At 40.0% G+C, this 26,521-nt stretch overlaps 1 protein-coding gene across 1 annotated transcript in view; it reads right to left on the reverse strand.

Annotated features, from left to right (window-relative positions):
* Positions 1-848: 848 nt before the first annotated feature.
* Positions 849-26,521, reverse strand: part of LOC134566015 (homeodomain-interacting protein kinase 2-like) — a 33,055-nt gene continuing 7,382 nt past the window's right edge. The window contains exons 8-12 of the mRNA XM_063425729.1: positions 26,391-26,516; positions 25,345-25,530; positions 24,964-25,089; positions 16,088-16,483; positions 849-908 (exon numbers count right to left, since the gene is read on the reverse strand). Coding sequence (XP_063281799.1) covers positions 849-908; positions 16,088-16,483; positions 24,964-25,089; positions 25,345-25,530; positions 26,391-26,516 — 894 coding nt within the window. The remainder of the gene's footprint in view (positions 909-16,087; positions 16,484-24,963; positions 25,090-25,344; positions 25,531-26,390; positions 26,517-26,521) is intronic.

Consider the following 26,521-nt stretch of genomic DNA (forward strand, 5'->3'; position numbering starts at 1 on the left):
TTGGATCGAATCCTCGCAACCACGGGCAAACCTCTTCTACACAAAACTAAACGCCCCTCTAGCCCAGAAACCGCGAAGAGACCCCCCCCCGCGGCAGCGACGCAAGCAGGTCACTCGCCGGCGGCGGAGGACAACCTCCGGGGCCTCCCAGAGCACCCACAAGAAGGAACACATGGCATCGCAGAAGACCCGAGTCTGGGGTGTCAGGATGCCCGCCTCACCGGAGCCCGGGAGCTTGAGAGAAGCCCGCAGCCACACACTGCCTTCCTCTGCCCTCCACACAGCAAGGATACCCACACCGACCATACCAACACCAACCTTGCCACCGACAGGGATCGGATGATTGGAGCCACAGACACACGGAATGGAAAAGGCTTGATCCCCTGCTGACGGACACTAGCTACCCAAAGCAACACTGCCTGAGCGACTGGACTAAGAGCTATGCTCCTTTTCATGTTTATATTTAATGTTTTCCCCAAATTACCGTTAATGCATATGTAACATACAGTGGAGCACGGAGGGTTGAATCCAGCGGTTAAACTCGCTATCTTAACTATATGTAAGTTTGTGCCAGATATAAGCTGCAGCAATACCTAGTCTAAAATGTAGAAAACATGTTATGCCCTGCTATGCCAAGCAACCACTGCTTAATGTTGAATCTTACTACGCTTAAAATGCATAGAGCCAACAGAATAGCTAGAGAGTATTATAAAACTTTCAATCGAGCGGAAGCAACACTTAGAAATAATCCTCTGTCAATAAGCTGGCTAACATATACACAAATCGTCTAGATTAGCATGTCTAACAAAAACAAAATTTTGTGCAAGTTCCTTATGTCACTGTATAACTCATCTGTTACTGTATGAAAATGAACGCTGATGTGGCGTATGACGATAATCAGTAATCACCTGCACAACAAAAAATAAAGAATTTTAAAAAAAAATGTAAAAAAAAATAAAAATAAAAAATAAAAAAAAATAAAAAAAATACAGGGGGCTTGTTGTCACCTTTCGGGCACCTGTACGTGGCTGGGTGGAGGAAGAGACGTTCAATGACATCAGTGAGGACAAGCAACGGGACATGGCTAGCTTGGTATCCAACCTTGTGCAAATGGGGAGTTTGCGGTTCTGCAAATGGACTGTTTGCGGTGCGTTAAACGGGGAGTTTGGTTTGTCACTGTGAAGCGGGCGTAACCCTTACACTACCTGATCGATACAACATCATACCTGATGTTTTAAAGCACGTTATTCCAAACAATTTAGGAATGTTAGGTGATTTATGCCCTTTATGGATTAAAACCAGACTCTGCATCAACTATGTAATTTTCCATGAGAGTTTTGCCATGGATCCCCCTCCGGCATGCCACAGTCCAGGTGTTAGTCCCCTTGAAACAACTTTTCCATCACTATTGTGGCACAAAAAGACACACAAAGGGGTTGTAGGGCACAAAGAGACACACAGAGAATAGATGTTTCATAAATAAATATTTTGTGAAATGAAACAAATCAGACACATGAAAGACACACACATCACAAATGGACAGCCACATATTTCAGATAATCCAAAAATTATTAATGTCATCTGAGCCCATATGTGCTCTATGACCTGGGACCTCCTTGAGGGTAGAAAACAGATTCAAGATAAAACAGTAGTCCTCCTGTTTAAGAAATATAAAACGTGGTAATATAAGCGAGAGAGTATACTTTTTTAATTAAATCGTTTTATTAATTTTATCACAAAGTATATAAAACTCAATTACATAGAAAATGCTTTACAATAATATTACTTTGGCACATATTACAAAATACAAAGACAACAAACAACAAAGACAACAAACAGCCTATCAATTCACAGTGTATTAATATACTATAATGACACAGTACGGGTTATAACCTATACCCTTAATCAGTCTCCACAAGTTGTCCTCTTCCAAACTCTTACCCCGATTACCCCTTTTGTCCTGTATTAATCGCAGTCGCCGACCCCCCCACCTTAGTCGCCATTTGGCCCTATATTGTGGGGGTGAGACCATATGAAATATGCTCATCTTCTATACTAAGGATGGGAGCACTCTATATAGAAAAGAGTGAGGAGGTATAAGAAGGACCATATGAGGAATAACTATAAAAAAAGAGGGCAACCCCCTTAGATACCAAAAATACCCATACTTCAACAGCCGCACACATACCACATACATCGTTCCGAGATTCCATGGGTAGGTGAGCCAACGAGGAGAAGTAACTTTGAGGGATTTTGTCCAAGGGTCAAACAGTAATCGTCCCAGAGAGCCCATCTATACTTCGGAACTATATAAGTGCCTAAATGTCCATCCTGTCAGGGCTCCCCTTCCCCTACCTGTCGGCGAGCGGCGTCCTCACAGCTCCATGCGCCGCTCGCGTTCTCCTCCTCGCCTCCCAGCGTCAGCATGTATAACGCTGCACGCTGGGAGCCCGCACATTTATGCGAATGCCGGGGTCAGTCACGTGACCCGGCGTTAAAGCCACAGTACCATAATCACAGTGGGAGGTGTAAATATCTCCCACGTGTGATTGTTAATTCTGATTGGAAGTTATCCAATCAGAATTAACCACAGGATTTATATACTTACCTTTCCTGTCTCTCAGTGCCCTGTTGTGGTCTTGTGATACCTGTATTGCAGTCTGCTTGTGTTTCTCTCTGGTTACCGATTATTTGGCTTGTTATTCCGATTTTCCTGTATTCTCCATTCCTTTGACCTCGGCTTGTTTCTCGTTCTCCTGTTTTCTGGCTCCCTTTACTTGGCTTGTCTCCTGACTATTCTTAGTGTGCTTAACCCGGCCATTCTAAGGACCGGGAATTGCACCCTTTACTTTCTGTGACCTGTTAGCATGTTAGGTTCCCGAATCGTGACACATCCTCTCTTTCTAGTGTCCTATTTCTCTGCATCACCCTTTCCACTTCTGACAACTTTAGCAACCTGCCTCCTTTACAATTTACAGCGATCAACCATTTCGCTATCGATAAAATATGAAGAAGGAAAGATTTTAATTCTTTTGAGCAGTAACTAGGTAGAAAGTGAAACAGAGCCAATTCTGGAGTTAATTTAATCTTTTCGCCTACAATTCGAGATATCCCAAGTTTAACTTCCTTCCAATAAGTTTGAATATAGGGACAAGACCACCACATATGTGTTGCTGAGCCAACTTGATAACAGCCTCTCCAATAAAATTTATATGTATCCTCTTTCTTTATTTTCCAAAGCTTAAGAGGCGTTATATACCATCTATTTAAAATTTTAAAATACATCTCCCTATATGAGACATGTTGAATAAATTTGTCCATTGAACGGAAGCTCCCAACCACATTTCCATGGGCCAGGATTGTTTAAGTTCTTCTTCCCAAATTCTTGTATTTAGAGTGTGGCGGAGCCAGCCTCGCCACTGGGCATTGGAGAAGACTGATTGCCAGCCTCCTGCCCTGTGACTATGGCCCCATGTTGAAATGCTTGATTTTCCCCTGCAAAGACCCGAAAGCCGGATCATTCTGTACTTTCCCTATGTGAGCAGTGTTACCCCAGATAGCTATGCCATGGAGCCCATTCGTGTAACAAAAGACTATGTGAAAGACTTTGGCTCCATGGCAATTGAACGGTATGTATGTGATCTGAGCGCCATTCAATATAATGTGCGCTCAGATCTAAGCTATCTGGGGAATGTACCTGTTTTATGCAATAGCTGCACAGTTATATATTTTAATGAATTTTATTGTATTGTGCTACCATGTGGCTAATGGAGTTTTGCCTCTGTCCTTGGAGATAATTTGATTACTTCCCAATTATCTCCAGGATAGAAAACTCTGTGGAACTGGTTTTGGGCAGAAAAGCCATGCTTCATTTGGTCAAATAGGACTTTCCCATAACTTTTTAACCCCTGAACCGATTACCCTGATTTTTGAGTATGTGTATATTTCAAGCATGCTGATTCTGAAAATGTGTGTTTTATGTGAATGGCATGTATATTTTGTAAGTTATTAATATTTTGAAAAAACTGTATTTCTCTGCCTGTGATAATTATATTACCCATTGTGTTCAGTAATCATATCACAGGCAGAGGGGAGGATTTTGTGTGGGAGTGTCTGTGTGTATTGTACGGATTGATTGGTTGTATTTCAAAACCCTGTGGGAAGTACTATGTTTGTGGATTGTGAATAAAAGAGGCTGTATGTGCCAGTACAGTCAGTTCTGCTTGACCTCAAAACCAAGTGTTGTCTCGTTATTGGGGGAATTGGATTTTATGCTGATTGCCAGGAGTGTAAGCTGATTGTATGCTTTTCCTGTTCAGCTGTTTACAGCATTCAAATGCTTGAGAGCATTCATATGCTTCTCCGGTTCGGTGGTTGTTGTGTCTGCTGCAGTGCTTGGAGTCCTCAGGAAGCGCTAGGAGCATCCTTCAACGGAGGTACCCAGTCGGGGTGCCTGTCGATCCGTTACATAGAGATTTGGTAAAATCCCTATCTCTCAAAAGACTAAAACATTTTGATAGCAAGTGCTTCTTATTTGTTAAGCATATTATTTTTTTCACAGGGTGTCAGTTGTCTAAGCTCTTTTAAACGATAACTGGATGCCGAGATCCTAGCCTTCAACTTATTGTATTCCATCCACAAGTTAGTTGGAATTTTAACATAAAGTCCCAATCAACCCTGTCAAATGCTTTCTCAGCATCGAGTCCCACAAAAACTGCTGCTATTTTTTTGTATTTAACCACTCAGGTTATGTTTAACAATTTCCTGATATTATCGGAACCCAACCTCCCCTGAATAAAACCCGTTTGATCAGAATTGATCAACTTATGGATATATTGATTCAATCTTTCCGACAAAATTTTAGCGTAAATCTTTATATCCACGTTAAGCAGAGATATAGGTCTAAAATGCTGCATTCAGGGGTAATTTATTTGTTTTGGGGATTGTGATTATTTGTGCTTCCAACAACTCTGGATGAGCTCGGCCAGCATTCTTAATTTCATTGAATGTTTGGCACAGGTAACTAGAAATCTCCTCTTGACAGAGTGAGTAATATTGATTGATTAGCCCATCGGGACCAGGGGCTGAGCCCAATTTCAATTTTGAGATTGCCCATTTAATTTCCTGTTCCGTAATATCTTCATTTAGATTTGCCGACTCTATTTGAGAAACTTTAGGAAGGTGAATCCTATCCAAAAATTCCACAATTTTTCTTTTTTTACGACTACTATCTATATTTGAGGAATTCAAATTATAAAGATCATGATAATATTTCTCAAAGCATGCGGCAATATCGACGGGCTTAAAAAAAAGTTCTTTATTATGTAATAACCTGTTTATTCTAACATTATTTAATTTTTGTTTCAACTTGCTAGCCATCAGTTTCCCTGCTCGGTTTTGACCATGGTATAATCTTTGGCCCATAAAGATTTATCAGCCACAAGTTGCTGAATTCTTTTTATTTGTGATTGTATTTCTCAAATTCTGGTTATCTTTAACTCAGATGGGGATTTTTTGTTATCTCTATCTAATAAAATAAGAAGATCTCTTAGTGATTTATCTCTTTGCTTCTCTAAGATTGACTGCCATTTTATCATTATCCCTCTTATATAGGCTTTATAAGAAAGCCACACTATTTCTTTAGAGTTTACAGTGCCGTCATTTCTTAGAAAGAATGTAACTGTTTCATATTTTAGATTTTTTTATATTTCCGGACCCTTTAGTAATTCTGTGTCCATTCTCCATGATCTATTATGCTTAACGGGAGGTTCTAAACCCAAACTTACTCCAACCAACCCATGATCGGACCACATAATCACCCCTATTTCTGCGTGTTGAACTTTAGAAGTACCCTGCCCATCCATAAAAATATAATCCAATCTACTGTACAGTTTATGTCTTTGAGAAAAAAAAATAATAGTCCCTCTCTAAAGGATACAATGTTCTCCATGTGTCATACAGGTTATATTTAAGTAATAATTTATAAAACTTTTGGGAGTTTTGGACTAAGTGAGGATCCGATTGTATCTCTCCTATAAAGTTTCTATCCACAGTTGGATCCAAAGGTAAGTTAAAATCCCCACAAACCACCAGAGTTCCCATAAATAATTTTTTCATTACTTTCAATGTCTGACTGATAAATTTAATTTGCCCTTTGTTAGGGGCATACATATTTAAGATTGTAAATTTCTAAGAATTAATCAGGCCTGCCCATAGTAGATACCGTCCTTCTTTATCTTTTATGACAATTTCTTCTTTTATTAGTAAAGTTTTTTAAATATTATTAAAACCCCTCTCGATTTACTTTTCGAATAAGTAGCACTGTAGAGATTAGAATAATATCTATTATCAAAAAAGGGAATTTTATAAGTCTGCCAATGGGTTTCTTGAATACATATAACATCCGCTTTACCCCTAAACAGATTTTTAAATGCTATACTCCTTTTGCCCACTGGACATTTTGACTAATAATCCTCAGATTCATGGAGAACCAAACCAACCACAACTATGAGGACCATCTAACCCACCTCCATCAGCATCTTCCACCCCATCATCTTCTTTAAGGATCTACCTACTTAGAAAACACCCACTCATCACTCTACCTCCCCTAACAGTGGCGGATAAACCTAAGTTTCGCCGAACTAACTTAGTTCGAGACCTTGGCGGAGGTCGCCAATTAAACCTGCCTGTGTTCTTTCTATTCTACATCAAAAGCAACCTAAGACTAAAGGCCCTTTCTTATTTATATCACACGTCAAGTTAATAAAATAATCTTACTGAGCTGGCAATACAAGTGTAACGGAGCTCCGTGTACTCCGACACTCCGTGTACAACTGACACCCTGTGAAAAAAATAATATGCTTAACAAATAAGAAGCACTTGCTATCAAAATGTTTTAGTCTTTTGAGAGATAGGGATTTTACCAAATCTCTATGTAACGGATCGACAGGCACCCTGACTGGGTACCCTCCGTTGATGGATGCTCCTAGCGCTCTCAGAGGACTCCAAGCACTGCAGACGACACCACAACCACCGCAGGCTCCACAACCGCCGTAGCTTAACTGGAGCCGCGCCGTCTTCCTTCCACCCTGGATCGGCTTCTGTCCTCCAGGACCGTGTGGGGAAGACCTCTCCTCCAGGAGAGCGTAACAGGAACAAGCTCTTAAAAGAGCTAAGTGATTGAAAGCTCAGGGGAATATGCAGAGCATAGCAATCCCCAGTGTGATATAGCAGTTCCTTCCAATAACGAGACAAGGCTACGTATTGAGGGTCAGAAGAGGTCTGAGGTGCTGGGGCACCCAGCCTGGTTTTTATTACATGAGTACACATACAGGCCACACCCAGGGGGAGGCATAAAATAACCAATAGTATCACGGGTGCAACCCACACATCCCCTCCCCTTAGTGTGACACATAATCCCATTATACATACAGTAAAAATACAGTTTCCACACATACTCTGTAACTTTAAAACCATACATCACATTCACATAAAAATACATATCCTCAATCAATCCATTCAGGGGAACAACATATTAAAAAATGGCATGAATCAGACCAGGGGTTCAAAAGTTAGTAAAAGTATATTTTGTTCCCCCTGGCTGGCAGAAAAAACATCCCCACAATGAATCCTGGTTTCCTCCCTTCTGCCCTGGAGATAATTGGAGAAGTAATCCAATTATCCAGGACTAGAGGCAGACTCCATTAACCACATGGTTGCAAAACGACATAAAACACTTTAAAATACATAAAGTCAAATTTTACACATAACACACAGACATTTCACATATCCCCAGATAGCTCAGGTCTGAGTGCACATTATTAGGTGAATGGCACTCAGACCAACCGAATACAGTTTAATCGCCATAGAGCCAAAGTCTTTAATCACACCAATAGGCACCATGGCATTGCTATCTGGGTTACCACAGCTCACACAGGGCAAGTACCAAATTACCCCACTGTATTTAAAGGGCCAGGAGCAGTATACACAAATCCATTATGCCCAAATGTACGTTTTCCAGGGCAATACAGTCCAGGGCCATAGTCGCAGGGGAGGAGGCAGGCAAGCAGGCTTCTCCAGGACAAAGTGGCGAAGGGCACTTCGTCACAACAAGCGCTATAGAGGGACAGAAACAGCCCACTGGGATAAAATCAAACATCCAAAAACAAGAGGGAGAGGGGGAAATAAAAAAAAGAGAAGAGTCCCTAAAATTAACTCCCATGGGTTGGTGATCCCTATCGTAACCTCCCCTCTAAGCCCCCCTCATCTTTCCCTCTATGGATATGGAAGACCTTATGGCTAATCTTATAGACCAGACTACTACTTTAAGCAGCAAACCCATTGAGATAGGAAAGAGAATACATCATGATTGTCTAGCATTCATGGAGATTTACCAAATGTACTGTACTCTCGATTCAGTGTATCAAAATATACAGATTTATCAAAGTGTCTTCTGTACAGGAGGAGGATTTGCATGTATAGGTCACCATGGTGACCGGACTTCACATTTACGCATGACGTCAATACGCACGAGGGGCGGAGCACGTGAGCGTGTGCACGCGCATACCCGGAAGTCTTTGCTGTTCCGATGGGAGGAGGGTGTAACGCACCTGGGTGAGTTTTATTTTCATTATATGAGTATATATTGCTTGTTTGTATGCATTACATTTGTTGTCCTGTTATTTTTGACCCTGAAGAAAGTCCCGAACGGGGACTGAAACGTTGGTCACTATTTTTAAACTTAATTAACCCCTTAAGGACCAAACTTCTGGAATAAAAGGGAATCATGACATGTCACACATGTCATGTGTCCTTAAGGGGTTAAATAAAGTTTAATTTTTTTTAAAGACCGGTGAGCAGCCATTTCTTTTTGGATTATATATATATATATATATATATATATATATATATATATATATATATATATGCATATATATATATATATATGCATATATATATATATATATATATATATATACATATCTATATATATATGTATTTTTTAATTTATATATAGCTATATAAATAGCTATACATATATGTATTTATATATATACGTATATGTATTTATAAAGTCATTCTGAATGTATTTTGATTTAAATATATATCTATATTAATATCAAAATACAGTTAGAACAAATTTAAACTGGTATATACTTTGTTTTAAATTTAAATTGTATTTTTTTATTCATTTTTTTCAATGTATTTATTTTTTATTTTATTTATAGTTATAATTATATATATATATATATATATATATATACATATACACTTCTCAAAAAATAAAGGGAACACAAAAATAACACATCCTAGATCTGAATGAATTAAATATTCTTCTGAAATACTTTGTTCTTTACATAGTTGAATGTGCTGACAACAAAATCACACAAAAATTAAAAAATTTAAATCAAATTTTTCAACCCATGGAGGTCTGGATTTGGAGTCACACTCAAAATTAAAGTGGAAAAACAAACTACAGGCTGATCCAACTTTGATGTAATGTCCTTAAAACAAGTCAAAATGAGGCTCAGTAGTGTGTGTGGCCTCCACGTGCCTGTATGACCTCCCTACAATGCCTGTGCATGCTCCTGATGAGGTGGCGGATGGTCTCCTGAGGGCTCTCCTCCCAGACCTGGACTAAAGCATCTGAAAACTCCTGGACAGTCTGTGGTGCAACGTGACGTTGGTGGATGGAGCGAGACATGATGTCCCAGATGTGCTCAATTGAATTCAGGTCTGGGGAACGGGCGGTCCAGTCCATAGCATCAATGCCTTCGTCTTGCAGGAACTGCTGACACACTCCAGCCACATGAGGTCTAGCATTGTCTTGCATTAGGAGGACCCAGGGCCAACCGCACCAGCATATGGTCTCACAAGGGGTCTGAGGATCTCATCTCGGTACCTAATGGCAGTCAGGCTACCTCTGGCGAGCACATGGAGGGCTGTGTGGCCCCCCAAAGAAATGCCACCCCACACCATTACTGACCCACTGCCAAACCGGTCATGCTGGAGGATGTTGCAGGCAGCAGAACGTTCTCAACGGCGTCTCCAGGCTCCTTCACATCTGTCACATGTGCTCAGTGTGAACCTGCTTTCATCAGTGAACAGCACAGGGCGCCAATGGCAAATTTGCCAATCTTGGTGTTCTCTGGCAAATGCCAAACGTCCTGCACGGTGTTGGGCTTTAAGCACAACCCCACCTGTGGACGTGGGTCCCTCATACCACCCTCATGGAGTCTATTTCTGACCGTTTGAGCAGACACATGCACATTTGTGGCCTGCTGGAGGTCATTTTGCAGGGCTCTGGCAGTGCTCCTCTTGTTCCTCCTTGCACAAAGGCGGAGGTTGCGGTCCTGCTGCTGGGTTGTACAGCAAACCTTCTTGCCACAGCTCGCATTGATGTGCCATCCTGGATGAGCTGCACTACCTGAGCCACTTGTGTGGGTTGTAGACTTCGTCTCATGCTACCACTAGAGTGAAAGCACCGCCAGCATTTAAAAGTGACCAAAACATCAGCCAGGAAGCATAGGAACTGAGAAGTGGTCTGTGGTCACCACCTGCAGAACCACTCCTTTATTGGGGGTGTCTTGCTAATTGCCTATAATTTCCACCTGTTATCTATCCCATTTGCACAACAGCATGTGAAATTGATTGTCACTCAGTGTTGCTTCCTAAGTGGACAGTTTGATATTACAGAAGTGTGATTGACTTGGAGTTACATTGTGTTGTTTAAGTGTTCTCTTTTTGAGCAGTACAATTATATACATATATATATATATATATATATATATATATATATATATATATATAGATATAGATATATTTATATATATATATATATATATATATGTGTATGTATTAAGGACATTTGGCCTGTACTTGTGGGAGGTGCTTGTTATTCACTCTTAGCTTACTTAAGGGACACCCCTTGCCTGGCTCCATACCGTTCGAGGTCAGCATTGAATGACGATCCACTTCCAGGTTCTCTCAGACGCCATCTTGGTTTTCAGTATCCACAAGTTTTTCCGCGGCAAGCTGTGTCCAGGAATCCTGTTACGGGCCTTTCCGTCCGTCCAGCCTCTCTTGACCCCGGTCATCGTCGTAGATCGCGTCACAGGGACTCTTAAACCGTAAGTTAGACCTACCTGTCACGCCAGGATCGGTTCCCATGGCGTCCGGTACAGCACGGGTCCTCACTATACGGTCTTTTTTCCCTGTTATATGTTGCAAATTGGACAGTCTGTTCGTGAAATCATTTTGTGCAATATTCGGCAATTTCATTGTATTGGTTTTTAGGGGGTATCATTTCGCCTAAATCTGTTCCGTGTTTTCGGCGAAATTAGCTATCCTTTCGGTTATTTCGCCTTTCGGCACTTTTCCGGTATATGCTTTCGCAAGCTTGCCTGTTTGCATGGGTTTCCATACATGTAAACTGTTCGATTCATTTCTGTTTTTCCCTTGCCATAGGGTTTCGGTAATTGTTTGTTCATGTATTCGCATAAATCCTTTTCGTGGATTACATACATCATTTCATGCCTATACCATTCGGTTAAACAAGTTTTTCATGCTTACTGGATTTAGACTAATTCTATTTACGGTTTAAAGGTATCAGGGTTGTATTGGATTCCATACCATAGGGCTACTAAACTGGTTCCTGGATTGCAGGATAAAACTTACCAGGAAAGGTTAAAGGATCTTAACGTGTATAGCTTGGAGGAAAGACGAGACAGGGGGGATATGATAGAAACATTTAAATACATAAAGGGAATCAACACAGTAAAGGAGGAAACTATATTTAAAAGAAGAAAAACTACCACAACCAGAGGACATAGTCTTAAATTAGAGGGACAAAGGTTTAAAAATAATATCAGGAAGTATTACTTTACGGAGAGGGTAGTGGATGCATGGAATAGCCTTCCAGCTGAAGTGGTAGAGGTTAACACAGTAAAGGAGTTTAAGCATGCGTGGGATAGGCATAAGGCTATCCTAACTATAAGATAATGCCAGGGACTAATGAAAGTATTTAGAAAACTGGGCAGACTAGATGGGCCGAATGGTTCTTATCTGCCGTCACATTCTATGTTTCTATGTTTCTATGTAAACCAGTTCACATATCTGTATGGATTATTTGACTCCCACGCTTTTCAGGGGTTTTCCATACATTTCAGTCACGTTTTTCAGCCTACGGTTACAGGCCTCATTTCTGGTTTTAAACTACGACCCACGACATATACATGAGGACACGGTTTCCTTTTCCCAAACAGGGAATTCTCGGGTTGAATCACATGCACTGATCCAACCAATCATACGTCTTTGCATTACAGTACTATCATATACAACTTTACATCATCACTTTGGAGAATTGTTTTCACCCCTTCCCCTTTGTTGTTAATTATATGTCGGCATGGCTCATCTAAGTACAGGCCATGGCCTCCCCCCCCCCTTCTTACTTGACCCCCATCATACATCCCCTCTGTTTCAATTCATGTTATAAAAGCACTGGGGCGCTGGATATCATCTGCTTACTCACGGTACATACCTAACCCAGTACAAGAATTAAGAAATGCATTTAAAGACATGTCTGGTTGATATGTGTATTTGTATTGGTTGTCTGTAATGAATTTGATTATTTAATTTTTGCCCTCTTCTTTCTCAAGCCTACCTCATCGTCGGTTCCGGCACACCACAACCGACTTGCTCTTTTATACCATCCTACGTTCATTATGGTATTTTACTCTGTACTATCATGAGCCCCTAACACAAGTATTACGGCAATTTGGCCTGTAATTGTGGGAGGTGCTTGATATTCACTCCTAGCCTACTTAAGGGACACCCCTTACATGGCTCCATACCGTTCGAGGTCAGCGTTGAATGACCCTCCCACCACACCATATTATAAATAATTATTTTCCTTTTCTTCTTTTCTTTTTCCTTCGTAGGCCCTCTTCTTTCTCAGGCCTACCTCATCGTCGGTTCCGGCACACCACCACCGGCTTGCTCTTTTATACCACCCTATGTTCATTATATTTTACTCTGTACTATCATGAGCCTCTAACACAAATGTACATATATATAAATAGCAGTAAGGAATGGCTGCTCACCGGACTTTAAAAAGCAAAAAAAAATTATTGAAAAATATTTTTAAAAAACGTTGGTCGTTTTTTAAAATATTTTTCAATAATTTTTTTTTTGCTTTTTAACCCCTTAAGGACACATGACGTGTGTGACACGTCATGATTCCATTTTATTCCAGAAGTTTGGTCCTTAAGGGGTTAAAGTCCGGTGAGCAGCCATTCCTTACTGCTATTTGTGTCTGCTGGAGCTCTGGCGCATGTACCCGGTATTGGAGTTATACATAAGCGTGAGTGCAGTTTTTTTTCATTTATATATATATATATATATATATATATATATATATAACTCACATCATTTTAAGTGTATTTTAATATTAATATATATATATATATATATAATTAAATATATATTTATATTAAAATACACGTAAAATAATGGATTGTGTATGTGTATGTGCTTATAAAACTACTTAGTACTTATATATATGATCTAAGTACTTTTCTTAACTTTATAAACTTAATAGCTTTTATTTACTTTCTAAACTTTTTTGCAGGCATGAGGGGGACAGACCCAGCAAACCATATTTTTAAGCAGGATGAGCATTTATCAAGATATATTGGAGAAAGACCTAAAAGTGTATTTACGGGAGTAAAGAATTGTAAAAATGTTTTAACTAAAAGCTACATCCAGAGGGAAAAAATAACGGGATGGGGATATTTTAGGTAATTCTTTAAACCCTTAAGGACTGCATACGTATGAGGTACGTCCAGGGCCGGTGCTAGGATTTTTAGTTACACAGGCGAAGATGCATTTTGGCGCCCCCAACCCTCATTAAAAAAAAAAAAAAAATGCATCTTCACCTGTGTGTCTTTCCTCCCAAGCCACAGGCACACAGGCATCATTTTTCAGTCACACAGTCAAAGTCATACAGGTACACTGTCATACAAAGACAGAAATAATCATACAGACACATACAGTCAGAGACATACAAGCAGAGATATACATGCATATAGAGACATGCAGGCATATAAAGACATGCATGCATACAGAGGCATACCGTCATACAGACACATACATACAGACAGGCATACAGAAACATACATACAAAGACATTCAGGCACATACATACAGACATACAGGCATAAAGAAACATACATACAGAGACATACAGGCATGCAGACACATACATACATACAGAGGCATACCGTCATACAGACACATACAGAGGCATACCGTCATACAGACACATACATACATACAGAAACATGCATACAAAGACATACAGGCATACAGAGACACACACATACGTACATACAGAGACATAAAGGCATACAGTTACATACATGCATACAGAGACATATATACAGACATTCAGAGACAAACATACATCCAGTTACATACATGCATACAGAGACATACAGAAACATACGTACAAGACATACAGACACATACATACATACATACAGAGGCATACCGTCATACAGATACATACATACAGACAGGCTTACAGAAAAATACATACTCACACACACACACACAAACTCACAGACACATACTCGAACACACACACACACTGACAGACACACATACTCACATGCACACACACACTGACAGACACACACACACACACACACTGACAGACACACACACACACACACTGACAGACACACACACTGACATACACACTCACACTCACATGCACACACACATACACACACAGTAATTAATTATCTAAATTAAATTTAAATTTCCCACCCAGCCTCCCTACCTGGAGTGCTGGCGTGAGTCTTTCATTGGTGGTCCAGTGGGGCTGCTGGGAGGCGTGCGGCTGAAGTTCATTAGGAGGCGGCGAGGGAGCTCTCTCATCTCTCTGACCGGCTCCCTCGCAGGCTGTTTTCTGATGCCGCGGGAGCCGGAATATGACGTCATATTCCGGCTCCCGCGGCATCAGCAAAAGGCGCGCGAGGGAGCCGGTCAGAGAGATCAGAGAGCTCCCTCGCCGGCTCCTAATGAACTTCAGCGCCGCTCCGGGGATCCAGGAGGTGACCAGGCAGGAGGGAGCACTTCCCTCCTGCCGGTCACTGGAATTTTGCGCCCCCAGAGCCCTTAAGGGCTAATTTCAGCGTTGGAAGTGATCATGATCGCTTCCAGCCACTCTATGCGTATTGCATGATGTATCGATGTCCAGGCATCGTACACTACCCCCTTCACTGCCGGGCCCCCGGGTGATCACTTCTTGGTTGCTCCACGTGGCGCCCGGCAGTGTTGTGCAGAGCATCGGAAGCCATCAGGCAGGTTTCCGATGCTCTGCCTATACTGACTACCTCGAGAGGGGATAAAGTAAAAAAAAAAAAAAAAATTAACCCCTACTCTCCCTCCCCATGTACTTACCGATTGCCGCCGTTCCCCTGCCAGCGATCGGTCATCTTATGAAGGGGACTGTCTGGGCTCAGACTTTAATTAAAATATATTATACACATTTAGGAAATAAAAGTGTTTGTGTGTGTGTGTGTGTGTGTGAATATATATATACACACACATACACACACATAACGTATTCTATACACAAGTTTATTGGTTTAAGCACTCCTGCTGCATGTCTTTATCGCCCGGTGCTCAACTGCACTGCATATACCAAGGATGTAGAAAATTGTCAGCACTCTAGGTCTTTTGAAAAAAAAAAATTCTTTATTTAGGATTCCCAACAGTCAACGTTTCAGTTCACACAGGAACTTTCATCATCGATTTCACTTTTTATGGAATAACTCCAAATAAAGTTTTCTACTATTCTCTACAAGACCGTGAGTGCAAGCCCAATTTTTACTATATTTATATATACATATATATATATTGGAAAAATAAACACCGCCGCCCCCCCACCCCCCGTCTTTGCCTTCTCTCTATATTTGTGTAGAGATGGGTGCTCTCTGGTCTCCCTCCCAAACTCCTCGGGGGTGTCCCAAGCTAGGGGTTTCTCGGCTACTGTCAGGGTAGGGGTTGGTTGGGTTCTTACCTGGGTCTCCCGGCCTGGTGAACGGTTCTCCATGGGGCGAGCCTGTGAACGGGTAGCCACTGGACAGGCTTTAGCGGCTGGAGTAGGTAGATAGGCTGAAGTCAAGGGTCCAATATCATTGCCCAATAGGACTTTGGCAGGCATGTTGTGTATGATCCCTACTGTGACCATGCCAAATCCGGTACCCCAATTCAGGTGGACACGGGCAGTTGGGAGGCGGAATACAGCTCCTCTGGCTACTCGTAGAGCAACAGTGTGGTTGGAAAAATTCTCTGGCTTGACCAAATGTTGCTGGACCAGAGTGATGGTAGTGCCTGTGTCCCGTAACCCTTGGGCTACTTGTCCATTGACTCGAACCTCTTGTCGATGCTGTTGGAGACGCAGCTTTGATGGGGTCTGCCTCGCAAAAAATACCCAGACATTCCTCGGTACCAATGTCTTTTTCCATGCAATGAACAGACAGGGTACGGGGGGATGTAGCATCAGCTATGGGTGAGGGTCACCTCCAGGTTGGAGTGGAGGGTCCTAATGGACAATTCTTACTTATGTGTCCCCAACCATGGCACCAATGGCATTGGGCCTTGGAATAGTCTTGGGGGTAGTTTTATGATCCTTGTAGCGAGAAGAGCCAAGTGGTACAGGAGCATGAAACTCGGGGTGAGGAGCAGGGGCCCAAGCTTCCAGGCGGGGAGGTTGTTGTGGAGTAGTTTGACTCACCCTCCTGGTATCAGCGTACTCGTCCGCCTACCGGGCAGCGTCTTTCAAGGTGAGGGGTCGCAGGTCTCTTACCCACTCATGTAGTTCAGTTGGTAGATCGCCTAAAAAATGCTCCATCAAAAAAAGCCACACCAGTGGGTTGTGGTCAGTGATGAGTGTGAATTCTTGACCATACAGATAGGGAGTTAATTTCTTACCAGGGCCAGACACTCTTTTTCCACTGCCGGGCCACTACTGGATGGAGAAATTGTAGGGTTGGAGCGCCATGCTCCACCGCAATAACCGTCCGTTATCACCTGCAACCCGATTCAGCCACACCAGTGGGTTGTGGTCGGTGATGAGTGTGAATTCTTGACCATACAGATAGGGAGTTAATTTCTTTAGGGCCCATACCAGGGCCAGACACTCTTTTTCCACTGCCGCGTAACTCACTTCTCTGGGTAACAATTTACAGCTAAGATACGCGACAGGGTGCTCCCCTCCATCTTTTCCTACCTGGCTCATAACTGCCCCCAGTCCATACATGGAAGCATCTGTGTGGACAACACTGAGTCTCGCACGTAAAACCGAACCGCCCATGTACAGGTCTTATGGTGTTTTCAAAAGTTACAGAGTCAAATATAAGACTTGCATTTCTTTTTTTTCACATTGAAATTTGCCAGATTGGTAATGTTGCCTTTTAGACCGTATGGTAGCCCAGGAATGAGAATAACCTCCATGATGGCATACCATTTGCAAAAGTAGACCACCTAAGGTATTGCAAAAGGGGTTATGTCCAGAATTTTTAGTAGCCTCTTAATCACAAACACGGGATCCAATTAGCGTTCAAATTTGTTTTTTTGCACTTTTAACACACAAACAAATATGAATGCTAACTTTGGACAGTGTTTGTCACTAAGTGGCTACTAAACAAAACTGGACATACCCCGTATTGAATACCCTGGGCTGTCTACTTTAAGAAAATATGTACATATAAGGTGTTATTCAGAGATTTATGACAGATTACAGTGTTACAATGTCACTATTGATACATTTTAAAAAATATATATTTGAAACAGCAATGTCCTACTTGTACTTATAGCCCTATAACGTGCAAAAAAAAAGCTAAGAACATGTTAACATTGGGTATTTCTAAACTCAGGACAAAGTTTAGAAACTATTTAGCATGTTTTTTTTGGCGGTTGTTGATGCAGATTTTGGGGGTCAAAGCTAAAAAAAGTGTTTTTTTTTATTTTTCATAATATTTTATACTTTTTTTATAGTGAATTATATAATATGATGAAAATAATGTTTTCTTTATAAAGACCACCCCAGTAAATGAGTAAGAGGAAAATTACAGCTAAACACAAACACCGCAGAAATATAAAAACAGCCCTGGTCCTTAACGATAAGAAAATTGAAAAACGGTCTGGTCAATAAGGGGTTAAGGAACACGCTCATTAAAATGTGAGTGTGATACCAACTATCACCACAATTATCAGTTTTAAGCAAAACCGTGCTGTATTACCCTATGAGAGTTTTTTCTATACTTCAGGAACACACGCTCTCCAAACAGGATATACTTACATGTAACACTTTCTCACCAAATACACAATTGGTGTATATGATTGGTAATTTACATTGTTTCTGATATTTTGCACTGCTTCACTCAAATACAAAAACAGTGTATTCTATGCTCTCTGCACCTATATTACTGTTATTCCACTTCTCATCTAGGACCTTTTATTTTCTTAAATCTGTTTCTATTTTCAGGGAAGTCCAGGTCTTGGACACTTAACTGGGGATTAGACGCTATTACTAGTTCTGTATAGTATGTTACCTTAATTCTCGCCTTGGTGTATAGTCATAATAATTTTACTAAGTTTAGGCTCCTTATCCTAAATCACGTGCCCTGGTGGTTTCCTGAAACTGCTTACCTCAATTCTGCTCAAGTGTATAGTATAGTCTCTTGCCTATATTACCACGTTTTATGTTCCTAAAACAGGACTACTGTTTTATCTTGAATCTGTTTTCTACCCACAAGGAGGTCCCTGGTCATAGAGCACATATGGGCTCAGACGACATGAATAATTTTTGTATAATTCATTACGGGGGCCACGTACCTACTCCTCGTATATTTCATCATATCATTGTCATGGGTCATGGGTTGTAGGATATTTGTATCAAGGGCCATTACTCATACTATGTTTATTTACAGCTTACGGGATGCTCAGGATTTTAGGGCAACATTAATCATCATACCCCTTATACTACACTAGTTAGGTAGGTCTGTTGTAGATAATTTCAATTGGGTCCACGAGCTGGCCCTTACACTTCACATGTACGTTACATTATCGCATCTTTAGGTGCTAGGTATCTACTATTATTGCGCAACCTCCTACTTATGGTTGATCCTTACTACGCTACTTATCCTGTAGGTATACCTGGATATCTATAATTTTATGTCACATACCACAATTTCCTACAACTATCTTGTTACTCCCTATAGGTCTGCTCGAATCCACTTTCTTGTGTTAAACCACATTACTGACAATGGTTTATATTATTTATTATTTATTTATTATTGCCATTTATATAGCGCCAACAGATTCCGTAGCTTGGATTATATTACACTATACAATACTAATGGTTTATATTGTATTATATTACGCTATACAATACTAATGGTTTATATTGTATTATATTACACTATACAATACTAATGGTTTATATTGTATTATAACACTATACAATACTAATGGTTTATTTTGTATTATATTACGCTATACAATACTAATGGTTTATAGTGTATTATATTACGCTATACAATACTAATGGTTTATATTGTATTATATTACGCTATACAATACTAATGGTTTATATTGGATTATATTACGCTATACAATACTAATGGTTTATATTGTGTTATATTACACTATACAATACTAATGGTTTATATTGTATTATATTACGCTATACAATACTAATGGTTTATATTGTATTATATTACACTATACTAATGGTTTATATTGTATTATATTACACTATACAATACTAATGGTTTATATTGGATTATATTACGCTATACTAATGGTTTATATTGTATTATATTACACTATCCAATACTAATGGTTTATATTGTATTATATTACGCTATACAATACTAATGGTTTATTTTGTATTATATTACGCTATACAATACTAATGGTTTATATTGTATTATATTACGCTATACAATACTAATGGTTTATATTGGATTATATTACGCTATACAATACTAATGGTTTATATTGGATTATATTACACTATACTAATGGTTTATATTGTATTATATTACACTATACAATACTAATGGTTTATTTTGTATTATATTACGCTATACAATACTAATGGTTTATTTTGTATTATATTACGCTATACAATACTAATGGTTTATTTTGTATTATATTACACTATACAATACTAATGGTTTATATTGTATTATATTACACTATACAATACTAATGGTTTATATTGTATTATATTACGCTATACTAATGGTTTATATTGTATTATATTACGCTATACAATACTAATGGTTTATATTGTATTATATTACGCTATACAATACTAATGGTTTATATTGTGTTATATTACACTATACAATACTAATGGTTTATATTGTGTTATATTACACTATACAATACTAATGGTTTATATTGTATTATATTACACTATACAATACTAATGGTTTATATTGTATTATATTACGCTATACAATACTAATGGTTTATATTGTATTATATTACACTATACTAATGGTTTATATTGTATTATATTACGCTATACAATACTAATGGTTTATATTGTATTATATTACGCTATACAATACTAATGGTTTATATTGTGTTATATTACACTATACAATACTAATGGTTTATATTGTATTATATTACGCTATACAATACTAATGGTTTATATTGTATTATATTACACTATATGCTTTAATGGTATATATATTATATTAACTATTTTCTCTCATTTTTTTTTATTATATGTATTGGGGATAATGTGCACTATGGTCATTGCTGCCGCCCAGGAGTAGTGGGAGTTTGAGTGCAGGATTTATTTTTGTATATTAATATAAGATTACAAAAGCAAAAACAATCAATACAACATTTTCTCACTTTATTTATTTATTTGTTTGTTTGTTTGTTTTAATATAGATATAATAATAATAATAATAATAATATAATGATGACAAGTTATGACAATTCAGAATTGCAGTGCAAAAACAGTCAATATTGCCTGGTCATTAGGCCACAATAAAGAATTGCACTGGGCAGAGGCCCAAACTGCTCACAGGTTTATTGGATGAGGATCTGCAATGTTTTGCTTCCTTACAGACCTTTTATCAAGCTCATTATGCTGGTCAATATTGTAGCCATTTGTGCATTGCAGCACAGTAATAGGCACCTTTTAATCATTTTTTTCTCCTGTCGGAATGATTCTTGTAAATTTTGTATTTATTTATTTATTTCAAACTAATTTTTATTGAGTGGTAATAATACATGAAATTCGTAAATAGTGAACAGGAGTGAAAAGCGTGAGCACATATAAATTAGGGAATGAAACAGACGAATTGCCTGGGTTATAGAGACTAAGGGGAATTCGCATGAATCCCCTAGTTCGTGAGTTTCTTTCTACCGAACGGCGGGCCGTTCGGTAGTTTCCCCACGAAATCCTGGAAGTCTGGAGGTCTCAGCGGTGCTTGCCTAGTCGAGTGTCCATTTTCAGTTCCAGACACTCGACGGCAAAACACCGCTGTTCGGTAGTTTAAGATGGCCGCCGCCACGTGTTCGGCTCCCGAATGGCGGCCACCCAGAGGACAAAGACCACACTGCACGGATTGCCAATTACCCGTTTGCAACATTGTTGCAAACGGTAATTGGAGGCACACTTAGTCCTGGGTGGTCTGGTTGTTCGGTAGTTTCCCTCAATATAATGAATGGAGGGATTCTACCGAACAATCAGATGAATGCTGCATCCAGATCCCAGGGTAAACTTAACACATAAATACATATGCAATATTACAGGCAGTACACTCGAATATGCTCCACAGTCTTAAAGGGACAGTAGTCCCAAAAGTCCCAATGTGTCCATAGATGCTGTTAAAAGGGCCAGTAGCAGCAATATACAGTACAATATGCCCCAAATAACCCATGGGCCATAGTCAGCAGGTAGGAGGCTAGCAAACAGGCTTCTCCAGGGCCCAGTGGCGAGGTTGGTTCCGCCACACTGCTCATCCACCGATGATTTCAAAATCCAAGCCGCAGATCTGCGCAAAAGATTCAAACAGAGAGGCTATCCGAATAGGTGCCTAAAACACGCCTACCAGAGAGCACTTAACCTTGAACGAGAAGAACTACTCACCAATAAGCCCAAAGAGGACCCCAAGAGAGCTATAAGATGCATAGCAAGTTATGACGCTGGATGGAATGAAGTGAAGAAGGTGATGGGGCGCTTCTGGCCGTTACTAACTGAGGATCCACACCTCAGGGACGTAATTACTACCAAAGTATCAATAACAGCCAGACGGGGTAAAAATATGAAAGAAATATTGGTACCCAGCCATTTTTCGGCACCAAAAAAGAAAAACAGCACCTGGATGAAGATACAAGGCACATATCAGTGTGGAAGATGTGTCGCATGTGTACACATAGCAAAAGGATCACAAACTATTTTTGACTCTAGCAACTCCATAGAAATCCCCATAAAACAGTTCTTCAACTGCAACACCCTCGGCATGATTTACCTACTTACATGCAAATGCGGCATGAAGTATGTGGGCAAGACTATACGCCCTTTCAAAAGAAGTATCATGGAACACGTCCGCTCTGTGACCTCTAATAGGGACACACCAGTGGCCAGGCACATCAGAAACAATCATATTGATACCACAAAGTGCATCAAATTTGCGGGCATTGAAAAAATTCAGTTAGGCAAAAGAGGGGGTGATCTTGATCAGACCCTCAAAAGGAGGGAATGCTACTGGATTTTTAAGCTGGACATGCTAGCCCCCAAAGGTCTGAATGAGGGCTTCACCTTCACTCCTTTCATAGACACATGGTGTTCTATCTCTGTAGATATGTATATAGTTAATGTGCTGTAATGTTCTTTCCTTATGTCTCACTTTATTTCACTTATTTCTTTTTATATATTATGATCCCTACTAAACCAGGTACTACTCAACCAAACCAGCAGTAGTATATATTCATAGACCATACGTAGACAGAGCACTACAATTGGATATCTCTTTTCTCTAAGTAAAATTTAGACTTAAGTGATCTTATACAATGAACCATCAATGGTTAGGTCTAGATCACAGAGACTTCCTCTCAGATCTTTCGGTACTTATCATCTACAGTGGGATTGTATTTTTCCCATAGATGTATTTTCAGATCGGAATAACTCTGTACAGCTCTATCTTTAGGACTATACAACATTCAAATAGGGCTTTTATGCCTTTAATTTCCAGCTTAGTCTCCACATCATCCATCTATATGGTTACTGATACTCATGTACTTCCTCTGGGCACCCCAGACTCTTTGACATGATATGTATCACTATACCAGCTGGTGCGATCATATCACTTCCCTACACATAATGGTGGCTGATAGGGAAGTAGAAAAGATCGCACTCACGTAAGATGGGTAGCAGTGTAATCTCTCAACAATAAGACTGTCTCTGCGGACAGATCAGCCAGGCGTTTTTCGCCGCTCACAGATCCCGCCCCGTCTACACCAACGTGGGCGGACCTAAATGCTGACTGACAGCTCGCACAGCGTGCCGGCTTGGCGCGCATAGATGAGACACACCTCTGAATATGATTGGTCGCTGGATCGTTCACAGGGCATACTTAAACGCCAACTGTCTCAGTACCTGGTTTACCTCTGACAAAGGCGCTTTGGCAGCGCCGAAACGTACGTTAGGTCCGCTACTTGTTTTTTAGCTTATGCACGTTTGATGTGAACCTTTGGTTTAGGGGGAATGGGCACTTTTGGTATCTAACTGTTGTTAGAACTAGTCAGGAGAATGCTTTCAGAGTAGAATCTTTTTTCTTTAACAGCAACATTGAGAGGTGATATTTCTACAAAGCCCTGCATACACAGCAAGTTCTCTACAACTGTATCCAGTGTATGATACACTTGCCAACTTTATCAAGTGTTAGAACCAGCCAGCAGTGTGCCTTTAGAATAGTATCTGCTTTGTTCCACAGCCATCATATGAGCTCTGCATATATAGTAGGGTCTCCACAGATAGATCCATTACACTGTGCACTAGCTCACTGTATGAAGTGGCAGGGATACAGCTGTAATCCCATGGATACTGTTTACTGAATCACATTTAGTTGCTATTTAAAGATTCTCACTCCTTTCTTGGAGCCTTGGGTTTACCCTGCGGATGTGACATTGAGCCTCCACAGTTTGAGATACTCATACAGCTATTTTTTACGCAGGCTTATTTCCCTTCAGACTCCATTAGCATTTCTACCTTTCGATCTGGGATATTTCCACAGATTATATCGTCCTCTCCACCCCCAGTATTTTATCCTTAGTGGTGATGGTGCATTAAGTTTTTTTTTCATTTTCAGGGATCATTAAGTTTATGATGCCCGCAATAAAGTTATTTTTTAAGATTGGTATTTAAGGCAGATCAACATCTGCAGAACTACCCCTTAGCGCTCCCAAGGCCCTCCAAGCCTACGGATCACGCTATCACCATTTTCTAGTCTATGTACGAACACAAGAGTTATCCCCTATCAATTCTGCAGACACACTCCTGTTCCCACTAGTTGGGAACTTCTGCACTTCGGTGCTTCCTTTTTTTTCTAGTGTATCACAGTGACACACATGGTGAGGATGGTAAATCACACAATCAGTACCGCAATGATCAAACAGTAAGCAAATTAATGTAATATTTTCTCTAAATAAGTACTTTATCTCCATTACTGCAAGTCATGGTCTATAGTATTAAACAGTATTAAGATCTTTTTTCTGTATGGGGGAGAGGTTTGTCATCTTTCTTCCTCTGCTATAAGAAATTCCGAGAATCATTCCCTAGTAAAATCTCTGCCTCTAGTCCGTAACTAGTGACCCTAAACCTTAAAGACCCACCTAGCACATTGCGCACATGCTTACCTGGCCTTGGATCTCCATCTCGACTGGTGGGGAGATCTCGAGCGTTCCCAGGGGCTCATCCTCAGTTTGGATTGATATTTCGCTAATTATGCCCATCTGGTTTGCCAATATAAGAGCCTGTGCATGCTACACATAAAAAAAAAAATACAGATATAAGAATTAATTAATTTAGGGAATTCGTTCAACATAGTCCTGTATCTCCTATCATAGAAAGAATATGTGATATACTATGTATTTTATTTTATGATGGATACAGGATGCTATGTGATATGCACCCAATGTCTGAATATACAATTAAGGTGGCACACATAGGAAGTAGCTGTGTGTTCACTGGAAGCCAGAACTCACTAGTGTCAGAAGTCTCTCCTGATATACTTTTACCTTCTTCTTTGGATCTTCTTCTTCCTGAGGTGTTTTATAGTCCTCATCTTGATCCTCGATGCCCATTTCTGGTGGAACCTGACATACTTTTATCTTCTTCTTTGGATCTTCTTCTTCCTGGGGTGTTTTATAGTCCTCATCCCGATCCTCGGTGCCCGTTTCTGGTGGAACCTGACACACTTCCTGCTGTAACATATTACATAGAGTAAAAAAGAGAATTTGGTGAAAAGTAAACCCCAGAATTTGCTCCATCATTAATACAAACTGGCATTTTCTTCATTCATTCTAGGAATTTGTTTTTAGAAATCCTCTTATGATAAACTAAATTTATAGACCCTGGGAAATAAAGGAGTATTTTAATAGGATTTCTTATTAATTTAAGAGTAATGTGGGGAACTGTCAAAGTACGCTGCAGGATGCTGGACACCCACAGTAGTTTTTCACATGTTTTGTGAAGATCTCAAGATGATTACATTAAAGGATCACTTAACACAAACATGTATTCCTGACCATATAGTGTTCAGATAGATCAGGGACAGAGCCAGGATGATTCAAACACAGCCCTGGCCAATCAGCATCTCCTTATAGAGATGAATTGAATCAATTAATCTCTATGAGGAAAGTTCAGTGTCTGCATACAGTGCGAGGAGATCATTTTATTTAAAATAAAATCCCCTATTATGGTCCCTGGGAAATGAAGGAATGTTCTCATTGTTTTTATTTTTCATTTATGAGTAATGTGTGGAAGTGCCAGGGTACTCTGCAAGACACTGGACATCCTCCGTAGTTTTTCACAAGTTTGGTGGGGATCATTAGGGGGGACCAACCATGTCTGTCCTCCTCATTACATTAATGTTGAATTTAAGGAATGGGGACATAGAGTGAGAGGGCATGATTTATAGTATTAAATAGTTAAAATAAAATACCAATTAAATAGAATATTAAATAGTCCCTGGATTGTTCCTTAGTAAAATCTCTGCCTCTAGTCCATAACAAGGTGACCCTAAACATTAAAGACCCACCTAGCACATTGCATACATCCTTACCTGGTCTTGGGTCTCCATTTCGGCTGCTGGGGGGATCTTGTACGTTTCCAGGGGCTCATCCTCAGTTTGGTTAGATATGTCACTTATTATACCCACCTGGTTTGCAAATTTAGGAGCCTCTGCATGCTACA

Source organism: Pelobates fuscus, chromosome 6 (genome assembly GCF_036172605.1).
Source record: "Pelobates fuscus isolate aPelFus1 chromosome 6, aPelFus1.pri, whole genome shotgun sequence".
Lineage (NCBI taxonomy): Eukaryota > Metazoa > Chordata > Amphibia > Anura > Pelobatidae > Pelobates > Pelobates fuscus.